Genomic DNA, 15470 nt, shown 5'->3' with positions numbered 1-15470 from the left:
TTTTATTACTAGTTTAGCATGTATTGTCTTTCCACTCAGCTTCTTCATTGCCAGGAATCTATCCCAAGAAATGCAAATTTTAGTATTATTTATAATGATGAGACATGACCCAGAAAGTCCCCCTTGCTTAATCTCAGCTGAACACCTTTGGGGATACCCATATCCCAGAATTCAGCCACAGATAATTTAAGAGGTCTCTTTATTTTGCCAATGAACTTTCTCTAAGAAATGTAATTTGAAATCAACTTTCAGAATAATACACATCTCCTCTCTCCATAATGTTTTGTCAGCTAGGGAAAAAAACAAAACAAAACAAAACACTGTATTTGTGAGCATGTCTTGGGAAGGCTAGATCCTAACTCATTGTCTTCAGAGGAGAGGCAGGATCAGCAGCACTGTTTATTATCAGGCTCTAAGTTTTCTCTTTGTCTGAAATGACTATACATTACTTTTACTAACTGAAAAATAGGAAAAATGGAGTTGGGGTGATGGATCTGTTGGCAAGGTGCTTGTCATGCAAGCATGAGGACCCGAGTTCTATGCCCCAGCACCCACATAGAAATCCAGGCCTGGGATTGACACCTGTAATCACGGTACTGAGGAGGTAGAGACAGGAGGCTCCCTGGGATAGCCTAGCATAATTAGTGAGTTCTAGGCCAATGGAGAGACTCTATGTCAAAAACTGAGGTGGATGGTATCTGAAGAGTGACAACCAAGGTTGACCTCTGGCCTTTACATGCATGAACATGCACAAGTGCGATAGTAAGATTGAGCCTATTGAATATGACCATTGATCGTTGGTCCTTTGTCAATAATTTTATTTCGTGTGTATATGCACATACACACACACATACACACACACACACATGTGCACACATGTATGCATGCACATGCCATGTCCCTGGATGAAGGCAGATCTAGTACATATCCTTGCTTTGTTCAATGCATTGGTGAATGCCGTGCACCCACATGGTTCTCATTGCTATGATGTGCCTTTCCAGGAGACTTCAGGAGGCAGGAGGATGTTCTGGTTGGTGTTCAGCACGGGGACAGGCTTCCTATCTCTGGGCTCTGATTCTAGTGTCTTCACAGATTGGGAAGACAGGTGCCTACCTGCAGTTCCTCAGTATCTTGTCCAGGATGCTGATTCGGCTGACAGAAGTGGATGTTTACGACGAAGAAGAGATCAATACCAGTGAGTTGTGTCTGGTGACCCTTGGGCTTGGGCAAGTATCCTTCGACCTTTGTCAGTGGCCATGGTAACTGTGTCTCCTTCCGCCTATCAGAATGGGTTCTCAGGTTCACAGTTTGGCTTGTCCCAAGGGTCTTTTCTTTCTTGTAGTCATTTTTTCCTTCATATAGAATGATTCTTAATATAGAATTTTGTAAGGATAGAGTTACTAATGCTGAAACAATCCAGGCTTACTTATTGACTACTTTCCATGTGTCAAACACTGTGATAGATTCTATCTCCATTTGATCTTCAATACAGCAGCCCTGTGAGCTAGGCTATTGACCTCTTATGTTAGGAGCCGAGCTAAGCAGTACCAAAGCAGGAACTGGGCTTCACTGGTTCATGGCCTGTAGAATGTGGAGTTCTTTATCAGGGAGGGTCCCCCAGCTAAGACAACCAAATATCCAGGACAACATTTAGGGGAGAAAGAACTGTATATACTGGGAGAAGAAGGTGTCTGAATCCTGTTTTCTGAGTAGATTTGATTGGAGGAAGGCAAACATCTTTCTGCATATGCCCTGTGCTGATGATAAAGTACACACTGTTTCCCCCCTCATCCTGTTCATAATGCATCCATATCGTTCCCATATGGACTTGTCCTGCAAACATACCTGTGCCCTTGTGTAGGGGGAATTGACTGCCATGCAGAGGTCACCAGCTGCACCACACTGGAGTCAGGAAACTCCTGTGAGCACTATCTGAGCCTGAGCTTGATCAGGAAAATCTTTGATCCAGTATTCCCATCCAGCCCTCTCCTTGTAGTTTCTGTGGTTTTCCCACACCAGGAGCTGTTGAGTGTCTGTCACCTTGCTTTCTTGGATAGAACAGTGATGAAGACAGGATTTGAACACACTTCATCAAACCTGAATGGGTGTTTTCTTAACTACTCTATTACATCGGGGTTTATTGTTGTTGTTGTTGTTGTTGTTTTGTTTGTTTGTTTGTTTTCTTTGCAAACTGTCGATACTTCCTCTTTCATGGGTATGAAGTGCCTATTAAAGGTCTGGTAAATTCCTTCCTCCTTGTGGTCATGTCTACTGCCCAGGTATATGGTATATACTTAAATTGGCACCTATAACCTTCTCTATAGTACACATTCACCATAATATAGGCTATCAATCTATCATGTAATTGGAACTGGACCAATTAGTTTTTTGGCTGGCTAATCTTGATGAGTACCAGAAGGCTGAACCAAGCTTAGTCTAAGAGACTGCTGGCAAGTGTAAAATGTGGGTTATGTTGTGAGTGTCGCTGATCTTTGCTGTGGAAAGCCGTAGCTCAAGTACTTTCTAGAGGTAGAGCGACACCAACTGAGTCACACTGGCTGGGGTGGCTTAGATGATAGAGTAAGAAAGAGACTTGCACAGGTACCACAAGCACAAGCTCGAGCTGTGCATAAAATAGGTGTTTCTAGAAGGCAGCATGAGCCCAAGGCTCAGGATTGTGGAGGATTGGAAGCCAGTGTATGGAGCAGAGAGCAGACCTGCATCTACATGAGACAGAGTGAAGGCTATTCACCTGAGTGGAGACATATCTCAGTGCATGACCTTGTCCTATTAGAGCCATCCTGAAATATAGCCATGTCAGAAGCTTTTTAGATATAGTAGAGGTCCCCCAAAAGCTGTAGATTGACAGTGATTAGGTTCCACACGCCATCCTTGGGCACAGTTAAATAACCCAGCCTTACATCTCGTTTCTCATGTGTCTCTTTTCCTGCCAATCTCACAGGCTTCCGAGAGGAATCGGAGTGGCGTTACCTCCAGCTGGCCGACCCCTGGCCAGACCTGGAGCTCTTCCAGAAGATGCCTTTTGATTACATCATTCATGACCCGAAGTATGAGGACGCCAGTCTGATTTGTTCACACCCTCAGACCATCAAGAGTGAAGGTCAGGGGCTAGGGAGACAGCTTCAGTTGGCGAAGTGCTTGATGCCCACACATGAAGACCTGAGCTCAGATCCCCAGCATCCAAGTAAAAAGATGAGCATGCCAGTGCATGTCTGTAGCTAAGGGAGTCAGTTGAGACAGGTAGATCTCAGGGGCCTGCTGATTAGCCCATCTATCCAATTGGTGAGCTTCAAATTCAGGCAAGATCCTATCTCAAAAAATAAAATGGAAAAAAAAAAAAAACTCTTGAGGAAGACATCTGGTCAACCTCTAGCTTCTACATGCACCTATGCGGGCATGTGAACACATGGGTAATAACACACACACACACACACACACACACACACACACACACACACACAGAGTGAGGCTACACTGGATGTCTTACTTCACTCTTGTCCAAAGTGCATAGGCTACATTGCTTCTTATGTATTATTAGAAATCAGCTGGCTTGAGATATATCCTGTTAGCGATGCTATTTGGTATTAAGTGAGCAACTTACCAGAATCTGGTTCAGCCCCGACACTGCTCTCTGCAGGTTGAAGGAAGGAACTACCACAGAGTTCATGAGAGCCCCAGGAACTTCTTGTGATTGAGATACGTTAAAAGTTAAGTGGATATTAGCCCCAAACCTAGGATTCTCAAGATATAAGATACAATTTGCTAAACACATGAAACTCAAGAAGAATGAAGACTGAAGTGTGGACACTATGCCCCTCCTTAGAATTGGGAACAAAACACCCATGGAAGAAGTTACAGAGACAAAGTTTGGAGCTGAGATGAAAGGATGGACCATGTAGAGACTGCTATATCCAGGGATCCACCCCATAATCAGCATCCAAACGCTGACACCATTGCATACACTAGCAAGATTTTATCGAAAGGACCCAGATGTAGCTGTCTCTTGTAAGACTATGCCGGGGCCTAGCAAACACAGAAGTAGATGCTCACAGTCAGCTAATGGATGGATCACAGGGCTCCCAATGGAGGAGCTAGAGAAAGAACCCAAGGAGCTAAAGGGATCTGCAACCCTATAGGTGGAACAACATTATGAACTAACCAGTACCCCGGAGCTCTTGACTCTAGCTGCATATGTATCAAAAGAGGGCCTAGTCGGCCATCACTGGAAAGAGAGGCCCATTGGACATGCAAATTTTATATGCCCCAGTACAGGGGAACGCCAGGGCCAAAAAGGGGGAGTGGGTGGGTAGGGGAGTGGAGGTGGGTGGGTATGGGGGACTTTTGGTATAGCATTGGAAATGTAAATGAGCTAAATACCTAATAAAAAATGGGAAAAAAAAGAATCTAAAAAAAAAAAAAGAATTAACATAGCCATGTTAAAAAAAAAAGTTTGGTTAGTGGAGGGTAAAAGATGTGCATTTCTAGTTATGAACTTGTCACCAAATAGATATATATGTTCCCCTGTCCTCAGTGTCTTCTTTCTCCTCAGGGAAACTGACTTCTGTGGTATATGAGGGCAGCCTTAGCTAACAATGCTGGGAGTATCTAGTGGGATTATTAGTGTAGCCTGAGAAAATATAGTAAATGTCATGCCAGGGAAAACAGCTTACCTATGAACTAGGGCGTGGTAGTACACACCTGTAATTCCAGCACTCAGGAGGCTGGGGCAGGAGGATCAAGAGTTTAGGGTTAGCTTAGACTACACATTAGTATCCTATCTCCAAAAAAGATAAAGGGAACCTGCTGGCCTGGTTATCTGTCACTGGTGGGAGTCCTGTGTATCCCTTCCCATAGATAAGCCCCAATGAAGGCCTTGTGTTATCTTAATTCCTACCAAGTTGCTGAGGAAGCTGGGAACCACACATGCTGTTAATTTATTTTCTAGTCATGTAAGAGTCCCTTCAAAATGTTTATGAAGTGCTTTTAGGTCCACAAGTGCGAGGCCATGCAGTCGGAGTTCTCTCCTTGTTAGCTTCCCCACTGAGACACTGCCCTCCTCTGATCCGGGTCTAGGCTGTGAGAGACAATCTTCAGGGCATGCACGGCCTGTTCATGAGCTGCCTGCTTATTCTGATCACTGTTCTCACTTGAGTTCAGGAGGCAGGGCTCGGGTGTTTGCTCTGGGCTGCTGCTCCTTAACTCTCGGAATATCTTTGCAGACAGAGGGATGTCCAGGAAGCCGGAGGACCTGTATGTGCGGCGTCAGACGGCACGTATGAGACTGTCCAAGTATGCAGCATACAACACGTACCACCACTGTGAGCAGTGCCAGCAGTACATGGGCTTCCACCCCCACTACCAGGTAGGCCTCGGGGGCTGGCTGGCTCTCCGGCTGTTCCCAGCAGCTCCTGCTGGTGCAGCATCACAGGCCACATGTTTATTTCCCTGAGGCTTCCTGATAATATGTGATATTGTCAGGGTGAGGGAAGAGAGTTCTGGAAGCTCTTGCTTCCTGAGTTGCAGGCATTCCAGCTTCACCTCATAGGATGTGACCCTGCAGGACAGTGATTCGCCTGTGGTCATTCAGGCATCAGTGGCCAAGACAAGGATGTCATTCCTATCTTTAGACTCTAGAGAATCCAAAAGTTACTTCAATGCTAGCGACACCACTACAGGACCTGGGAATGCAGATACAAATAAATCTTGGTCCCATCCTTTGGGTTTGTGGTCTGGGAGGGAGATGGGCGCCTGAGCAAGATTTCAAAAGAGCCTGGGGCAAGACATAGAGATCACATAGATAAGGAAAGAGTTTGCTTTACTGAACACCACATATGCCAGCAGGATGCTTATGTCATTCTCATGAACCAGCCCTTCCTGCCATGAATAAACAAATGGATAAGCTCCTGGGCTAGGGCTCTGGCCATCTCAGGCTCTGGCTGGCCATCAGGGTTAACACCACACCGGCAATTCATTCAGGGTGGCTAGGACATTAGGCTAGGCTCTTACCTGATTCTCACCTAAGCATCATCATCCCCACCTTACAAATGAAGACATAGCTTGAGCATCCTTCATCAGAAAATCAAGTCATCACTAACATGATGCTCAAAATAGTTCAGATTTTAAAGCCTTTGGGATTTTAGTCTATGGATGTCCCCCTAGAAGAGTCTGTAGAAATGTTATAAAATCTGGAAAAAAATTCTAGTATTCTTGGGATCAAGCATTTCAGATATGGGTTATTCAACCTTTATAATTCAGGTGGATAGATAAAGAATTCTGAATGATCCGTAGGAATTTGCCAAAACAGGTGAATGGGAAAGAGCATGTGCAAAAGAGTTGGGCAGAGTCTTTGGGGGAAGAACTGGTCTCGGTAGGGTGTGGCTAGAGCACAGAACGGAAGGTATGGGTGCCCGAGGAGGCAGCTGTGCACTGGGAAGCAGGTGGGCTTCTTCACTGCACTCTGTAGGGAAGGGTGCAGCTTGGATGAGCTCTTCCTAGCTTATTGGTCTTTGCAGAGGACTGGAAGTTAGCTATTAATGAACATCCAAACTCTAGTAGTTTAGATTTGAGAGTTTCATCTTAATTCAGACCCACACAGGTGAAGCTGGAAGACATAGAGGGTTGGGGCAGATGGGAGCCAGGGATACATGCTCGTGGTAGGGAATTGAAGACTGTGGTCCTTCTGGAAAGGCCCCAAGGCAAGGATTCCCACTTGTTGTTTGTCCTGTTTATGAAGGGAAACACCATCCAGTGGCTTTAATTCAGCCTCATTGTTGGTTTGGCCATCCAAGGTATAGCAAGTGCCTTTTTTAGGACTAAGTATGTGACTTTACTATAGATAATATTGGGAAGCATTTCTAACAGGTCAAAGTACTAGTACTAATACTATTCAGATAAACGAAGACCATCTTCTCCCACGTTGTACATGAGGTTTTTGTTTTAAGAATTCATAACAATAACCATGTGAAACCATTTTTTCTTCCCCTCTTTTTTTTTTTTTTAATAAGTCTCCACATTTCACTGACTTTAATTTTTTTCACCATTGGGATAGAGTCTGTTCGGGCAGAAAGAGTTTCTATTTTCTTTACACTGAATGTTAATGTCTTGGTGCAGGTGATGCACTCTCAGACTCTGCCTCAGTTCCTCCCTGCTGTAGCCATTGCATCTATTACATGCTAAACTATTGAAGGCATTCAGACTCGGAACCATTTTACTCCAAAACAATGCTCTCCACGGGTTATTCACCATGTTTTCTACTTAACATATAGGGTTTTCCTATCTAAATACAGAGATTTTGTTTCGTTTTGTTTTGTTTTTAGATATTTCTCCTATGCATATAGAAAATTTGTAAAATGTCAAAATTATAAAAGCAGTTTCTCCTGGCTATATACTCTTGGCAGCCAAAATATCAAATACCTGTGGTAAGACTATTCACTTGATTTGTGAACTTTAGTAAACCGGAAAGGACTCACATGTTGCAATCACTAGTCATGGCAGCAACCTTCAACAGTGAATTGTTACTTAAAATCAAGGGCATATCTCTTCCTTCTCTGCATTAGTGGAAGCCCAGGGCACAGGAGATAGGAGGCAGAGACATCCTGTGTTTAGGTGGTGGGGATACTCCTGGCGCATGCTCATGAGGTGTATGGGTCTGGGCTAGTTAAATAGGAGCATGCTTAGGATGATAAGGGATCTGGATGCAGTCTGGTAAGGGATGCAGAGGCACCAGCCAGCTGCTGTCATCTGATTCTTGCTCCCATGTCTCTGTTTCTTCTTACCTCTTTTTGCCTTCTGAGAGTCAGTCTCTGTCTCTGCCTATCTCTGAATTTATGTGTCTGTCTGTCTGTCTGTCTGTCTGTCTATCTGTTTCTGTCTCTGTCTCTCTCACTCAGTTTCTCTTTTAATGAATTGTCTTCCCATTGTCACCTTTACTACATAGCCTCCAGGTCTAATCTCCTTGCTCCTCAGAAGGCTTTATGGCTCTAGTAGAGCTCTAATAGGAACACTAGACAGTGTGTGCTGGCGTGCTGGACTGTCCTCCGTAGCTCCTGGCATGGAGGGCAGTCAAGTGGGAAAGACAAAGGTCTAGAGGATCCAAGAGGCTGCTGCAGCCAAGAACAAAGCTAGATGGAGGTGGGGTGGGGTGGGGTGGGGGTCACTCCCAGAAAGGAGTGCACACAAACAGTCACGTTGGGTAGGAGGAAAGTGTGGTTAGACCTGGAGACAGGAGTGAGGCCAGGACCTCTGGATGCTGGCTGCTATGTCCATACAGTGGAACAGTATTCTTGCCTCCTAAGAGTGGCAGTCCTTCCCAGGGTTGTTAGTGACAGTGTGGAATAGACTGAACTTTTATTCAGTTTATCCTGGCACAAGGCTGAATGTATTAAGATGCACAAGGTTATTTGTCTGTTATATGCCAGCTCTCATGACACCTATAAAAGAAAATGCCCCGTTAGGATGAAAAATGAAAGCTGGGCTTAATGGCATAGGCCTGTGATCCTAGCTACACAGGCGACTGAGGCAGAATGATCATAAGTTCAAGGCCTGCTAGGGCAACTCAGGCACTGACTCAAAAAGTTGAAGATGGCTTAGGGCTGTAGCTTAATGGTAGAGTGCTTGCCTAGTACATGTGAGGCCTAGGTTTAACATGCCATAGTTTAAAAGAAGAAAAATTAAAAGCAAGGTCTAGGGCTGGTGTGATTGTTTAGATAATTGCTTGCCTTGCTATCGTGAAGCCCTGAGTTTGATTTTTAGAACCCACAGAAAGAAAAACTGGGCGTGGCATTGGACACTTGTAATCCCAGTGCTGGGAGGGTAAGCAGGCAGACACTGGGGCAACTTGCTTAAGTTTGCAGGTTCTAGGCTAATGAAAGAGCTCATCTCAAAAAAGTAAGGTGGACAGTGCTTGAAGAGAGATACCCAAGGTGGTCCTATGATCTACATATACATACACAGGAACATCTGTACACACACACACACACACACACACACACACACATCACACACAGGTACACACACCCATACACACCCATACACACCATGAGATCTGCATGAATGCTTTATTTGCTGACCCTTGCTGGGTCTCTAGGTCAAATCTCAAGGGCAGAAAGACTTGGTGACCCAAGTGACAGGGACTCAGGATGGAGCCAGGCTTTAGCCCTACATGGGTAATCTTGGGTGTGTTCACCCAGTAGCCAGATCTGAGCATCTGTGCTCTTGCACTTGGGGGTAGAGGTGGGCATGACCTGGGTGTAGTCATGGCCAGGCTGGGCCTGGGTTCTTTTGGGAAGCAAGTTGGACTGTGACGCTAAGCTCTGTGCTCTCCCCTCGCACCCCAGCTCTCTGAGTCCACCCTGCACGTCTTTGCCTTCTCTTGCTCCATGCTAGGAGAGGAGGTCCAACTTCACTTCATCATCCCCAAGTCCAAGGAGCACCACTTTGTTTTCAGCCAACCCGGAGGCCAGCTGGAGAGCATGCGCTTGCCCCTCGTCACAGACAAGGTACTGCCTTGGAGTTCCAGGGGGTCAGATGATCCATTGCTGAGGTGGGGACATAGACACATAGCTGCCTGAAAGAGTCAAGGGTACTTGGAGCAGGGCTCAGAAATAGTATGGTGACAGAGCCTGGGGGATGTTGCTGTAGGTGTGGTCTTAGAATTCACTCATGCTTGAGCTTTGTGATAACACTCGCTAATTATGTGGTCACTTAATATAGCCAAGCCTCAGTTTCCTTGCTGGTAAAAGTGGGCAGTAATAATTCTTCTGAGAAAGCTTGCTGATGGGCCTGGAGAGGTGGCTTGGCTGTTAGTTAGACTCCTTACCTAACATGCACGAAACCCAGGATTCTCTAGCATCACATAAACTGAGTGTTGACTCATTCTGTAGTCCTAGTACCATGGAACTGAAGGCAGGAAGATCAGAATTTCAAGGCTGTGTAGGTATTCAGGTCCAATCTGGGCTACATGAGATCCCATGTCAAAAATAGCCGTAACAGTTGCTGTAAGAGTTACTTAGAATAATCAACTTGAGGTGATGACCTGGGACACATCACATGTTGGTGAGATGTCCACCCCCGCTCTCTTCTTTAATGCTCTGTCATGAGACATCAGGTTAGGCTGGGGAAGGAACAGGAGAAAGATTCCAAGATTCCCTTAAGGCCTTTTCCCCAATGCCCACAAAGACTGACCCATAGTCAGCTGTAGTTTCTGTCTTCTCTTTTACCATGTCAGTGTGTGTGTATGTGTGTGTGTGTGTGTGTGTGTGAGAGAGAGAGAGAGAGAGAGAGAGAGAGAGAGAGAGAGAGAGAGAGAGAGAGAGAAAGAGAGGGAGGGAGGGAGGGAGGGAGGAAGAAAGAGAGAGAGAGAGAGAGAGAGAGAGAGAGAGAGAGAGAGAGAGAGAGAGAGAGAGAGAGAGAGAGAGAGAGAGAGAGTCAGTCCCAACAACATTTCTCCCATAAACAGTTAAGGGCAGGTTTCTAAACCTGTCCTCACCATCTCTCCCCCTACAGAGATGTTCCTTGTAAGTGTCCTGGCTTCTCAGATCCAGCCTGACAGCCTCAGGATGGATGTGATTTACCAGCCCCTATCAACAGACATGAGTAGGAGACACTGCTCCTGCTCCTCCAGAGTACCAGCTGTCAGTCAAGCTGGACTTGGCCTTGCCAACCCAGCAGTCTGTTGTCAACAAGGCAGATATCCGTACAGCACCGAGGGGTCTTGGCTACTAAGATGTCTCGAGCCTCTGAGATCCGGTGTTGATGTAGCCTTTTCGTAGGTATACCAGACAAGGTTGTTCCAGATTCAACCTCCCAGCAGGACCCACAAGCACAGCTTGTGTGTGTAGTAGGTGCTTTGAGGAATTCAGCGGCAACATGAGCCCTAGCTCAGTAAGAGAAGCTTACTAAGCAAAGGGCCAAAGGAGAGTTGTTGCCATGAGGCACTACCACTCACAAGTGCTGGTATCTAGGCTGCATGGAATGTCAGTGTTCATAGTGAGTGAAGTGTTTGAGCATAAAGGAATAGCACCTGCTAAGACCAGCTTCCACTATGAGATAATGATGGGTTTAGCTGATGGATACCAGTTAGGGTTTATTGTAGAACACCCATTCCTTAACCAGGCAGTATTTAGCCTCTCATTCTGAGGCCTGCAGGTAAGTGAGGTTTGGATAGCTGGGTATTCTGAATTCGATCACATGTACCCTTGTGCCTTGGTTAGTGGTCACTGGGTAACGGCCAGCCAGAGGCATCTGTCTAGAGTGGCATCACTGGGATGTGCCTACCTTGTACAGCTCTGAGTCCCAGCAGGCGAGCCCAGGCTTAATCATGGGCACATTCTGAGAAGTCACACTCTGCTGGGCCAGGCTCTGAACTGGGACAGAAGAATTTCCCTCACATTTTATCAGCTACATCCAATCACAATGCTCTCTCTCAGATTAGAAACTACTGCATCCTTCTGTGGAAGATGTGAGAAGCAGCAAGGAGTTATGCCAACATTTACATATACTCTCCTTCACTATTCCACTACTTTGCAGAGTCATGAACACATCAAAAGCCCAACCTTCACACCGACAACGGGCCGGCACGAGCACGGGCTCTTTAATTTGTACCATGCGATGGATGGAGCCAACCACCTACACGTGCTGGTGGTCAAGGAGTACGAAATGGCCATTTATAAGAAATACTGGCCCAACCACATCATGCTTGTCCTCCCAAGCATCTTTAACAGTGCTGGTGTCGGTAGGTGAACTTAGCACATGTGCTAGGCGTGGTTTCTGCAGACAAAGACTCGGGAAGGCTGTTTTAGAGGTTGACATCAGCTCTCTGCTTGTGGAATGACCAAGCTTACAGGTTTGAGTGTGCATGTACACGTGTGCCAGTGCACAAGTGTGTGTGTGTGGAGGTCAGAGGACAACTTTGGTGTTATTCCCAGAAGCAATCCCCCTTGGTTTTTGAAACTAGGTTTCTCATTGCCTGGAACCTCAGAGATCTGCTGGCCTCTGCCTCCTTTGTGCTGGGAATATGCACACAGATCGCCCTACCCCCATACCCACCTTTTAAAAAGGTCCTGAGGCTCAAACTAAGGTCTTTGTGCTTGCAAGACAAGTATTTTACCAACTAAGATATCTCCTAGCCTCCATGTTAGAATTTTCTTATGGTTATTCATTTAACTAATTTCCCCAGCTGTCAGAAAAAGAAAGAGAAAATGTGTATATAAACTATAGAGGGGTGTTTCCTTGTTGGTGGTCAGTGGTCACTGGGAGAGGGATATGTGATTTTGTTTCTGGTTGTCTGGTGTGGGCTCTGTCTTGTGTGTGTGGGTATAGGATGGGACCCTGAGTCAGGTTACTTGGCCATTGTAGGGGCTGCCCACTTCCTGATCAAAGAGCTTTGTTACCACAACCTGGAGCTGGAGCGGAACCGGCAGGAGGAGCTGGGGGTCAAGCCTCAGGACGTCTGGCCCTTCATCGTCATTGCTGATGACTCCTGTGTGATGTGGAATGTAGCAGATGTGGACTGTGCCGGAGAACGGAGCAGGTGAGATGCCCTGGGCACACTTTTCCCTTCTCTCAGCCTTGGGGGCCACAGTGTGCCTCTCGTGACAGGAAACCAGGGCTGTGGATATGGCAGAAGTGGACCCATTGTCCGAGTCCTGATTCTTTGGTTTTTAAAAATCATTAATGAGAAAAAATGTATTAATGGGATATAAAATACATACAAGACATAAAGGGCTGGAAACATGGCTCAGCTGTAAAGAATACTTGGCTACAGACTCATTGCGATGGAGTTCAGGACCCACATAGCAAGAGAGCCATTCAGCGAATGCCTGTAACTCTCTCATATGGCCCCCACACGAACACAAATATACACATTCAAGTATACACACAGACACATATGCATAAAATAAATCTTTAAAAACAGACAACATATACTTAGTGGGATACACACAGAGCAAGGTATAACATGTATACATTTTTTTTTCACAAATCAAACATACCCAGTTAGCTGACCCCCTATCAATAAATGGACATTGCTAGTCCCCCAAGATGCCTCTCGTGTTGTACTCTAGCCCTGATCCCACCCCCAAACCCTTCACTCTCGGCACTGACTTTGCTTATGACTTTTGGCAAACAGCTAAATCTTTTGGAGTTCTAGGTTTCTTATTTTTGAAGGGCATCAATCTCCAGGTTAGAGCTCATTGTAAAGATGAAATAAACCATTGTCGATATGTGGGCTCAGTACATGGGGTTTGACTATATTCCACATGTAGAAGTAATAGTAAATGTGAAATACTTGCTAGGATTCCTGGTGTCCCTTTGGTGGATGGTGCTGGGTTCAGATCTTATCAGTCCTGCCTGGCACACCCCATGCAATTAGGAAGCCATGCCCGGCTGGCTTGCTCCTGTCTCCTTGTCATCCAGGGACGTTGGCCTCTCTCCTCCCAACAGGGAGTTTTCCTGGTCGGAGAGGAATGTCTCTCTGAAATACATCATGCTACACATTGAGGCGTCCCCTAACATCACACACTATGCCCTGCTCGGCATGCGGAAGTGGGCCAGCAAGACCCGGGGCCGAGAGGTACAGGAGCCTTTTTCACGATGTCATGTGCACGACTTCATCATCCTCAACGTGGACTTGACCCAGAATGTACAGTACAACCAGAACCGGTGAGCACGGGGTTCTTGGGGGCCTGGGGGGTAGCTGGCCTCACAGGATGCAGCCTCAGGTAAGCCTGGGAGACTCTCCTCCCCTGAACCTGCAACACTGTGCTGTTGCTGTGGCAATTATGTGACCAAAGCAACCGGAGGAAGGAAAGGCTTATTTGGCTCAGACTTTGACAGTGAAGTCCACCAGGGTGGGGAAGGCATGGTGGCAAGAGTGTGAGGCAGCTGGTCACACGACCTTTCCGGTCAGGAAACACAGAGAGATGAGAACTGGCACTCACCTCACTGTCTCTTTATTTAGCATGCTAGCCCAGCCCATGAGATGGTACTGCTCAGAGGTAGGGTGGTGTTCCCAACCCAGTGAACCCAATCTACAGATTTCCTCAGAGACATGGCCAGAGTTTTGTTTCCATGGTGATTCTAATGCCTATCTATCACATTGATGATCAAGGTTAATCATCACAGCCACTGGAATAGTGGTTCTGCCCACAGCACTGGCCATCCTCAGATGGATGGTTGTTCTGAGTTTATATAGAGCTATCCAACTCTATTTCTTTATTCATAAATGCCTTCCTTAATGAGCTTCCTTGTGCTGGGCGTTTCTTTTGCTTGGGCTTCCTTACCAAATAAGTCACTTTTTAAATAATTTTGCCATCTGTCTAAGTTAGGGTTTTATTGCTATGAAGAGATACCATGACCATGGCAACTCTTATAAAGGAAAATATTTCATGGAGGTTGACTTATAGTTACAGAGGTTTAGTCCATTATCATCATGGTGGGGAGTATGGCAGCATACAGACAGACATGCATAGTTCTGGAGAGGAGCTGAAAGTTCTCTATTTATCTAGATGGGCAGGTAGCAGAAAGAGAGACACTGAGCCTGGATTGAGCATTTGAAACCCCAAAGCCCACCCCCAAGTGACACAGTTTCTCCAACAAGGCCACCCCTCCTAAACCTTTTCAAGTAGCACCCTAAGAGCCAAGCATTCAAATCTATGAGCCTATGGGGGCCATTCCTATTCAAACCACCACACCATCAAAGAAAAGTATGAAGTAATTTGAATGAGTTACTTTCCAGCCACAAGTCTGTTGACTGAGTGTCTTGTAGGACAGGCAGTGGGCTACTTGGTGCCCAGATTCAGTCACCTAACAACCCCGTAGAATAGGCAGTGATAGGTGATTTCTTTCTGCACCTTTTTGCTTCAGATATGTGTGTGTGTCTTTATCTATGTATATATATATATATATATGTATATATGTATATATATATATATATATATATATATATATATATATATATATACACACACACATACCCAATACTTTTACATCCTTGTCTGTGATTAGTTCTTTTTTAACATTTGAGTAGAGGCCTGGGGATCTATCTTGCCTAGCACACTTGAAGGCCTGGATTTGATCCCCAGTAGCACATAACTATATATAGTCCCAACTCTTGAGAGGTGGAGACAGGAGGGTTGAAATATGAGGTTATCCTTGCTGCATAGTGAATTCATGATGGGAGAGTGGAGATGCAGGAATGAGGTCTTTTTCTCTGCTGGTTGAAGAATTGAAAGGTAGTAAAGAAATCACTGGAAGTCTCAGAGAATCCCAGCAATGCCATCATATGATTCTGGGGAAAATCCGTGTCCCCTCCTAGGGTTCTTAGTCTCATTAATAAACTGAATGTAAGAGCAGATGCAAGTTAAGGATAGGGGACAAAGAATAGACTCAAAAGGAAGCTTGAGGCTAGCTAGAGTTTCAAAGGAAGACCTGAAGGCAGGCAAGGATGGAGA

General features: G+C 45.7%; 1 protein-coding gene across 14 annotated transcripts in view; it reads left to right on the top strand.

Annotated features, from left to right (window-relative positions):
* Positions 1–15470, top strand: part of Greb1 (gene regulated by estrogen in breast cancer protein) — a 130780-nt gene that overhangs the window by 107515 nt on the left and 7795 nt on the right. For 12 of the 14 annotated variants that reach the window (XM_006515096.3, XM_006515098.3, XM_006515100.3 and 9 more), the window contains 7 exons: positions 1093–1195; positions 2963–3121; positions 5241–5383; positions 9357–9518; positions 11548–11752; positions 12376–12550; positions 13462–13680. In XM_006515096.3, the coding sequence (XP_006515159.1) occupies positions 1093–1195; positions 2963–3121; positions 5241–5383; positions 9357–9518; positions 11548–11752; positions 12376–12550; positions 13462–13680 (1166 nt within the window). Of the gene's footprint in view, positions 1–1081; positions 1196–2962; positions 3122–5240; positions 5384–9356; positions 9519–11547; positions 11753–12375; positions 12551–13461; positions 13681–15470 lie in introns of those variants that run through there. The other 2 variants (XR_381189.4, XR_872413.3) reach the window with 2 other exon arrangements.

Source organism: Mus musculus, chromosome 12, assembly GCF_000001635.26.
Source record: "Mus musculus strain C57BL/6J chromosome 12, GRCm38.p6 C57BL/6J".
Lineage (NCBI taxonomy): Eukaryota > Metazoa > Chordata > Mammalia > Rodentia > Muridae > Mus > Mus musculus.
This window is presented reverse-complemented; position numbering and strand designations above follow the sequence as displayed.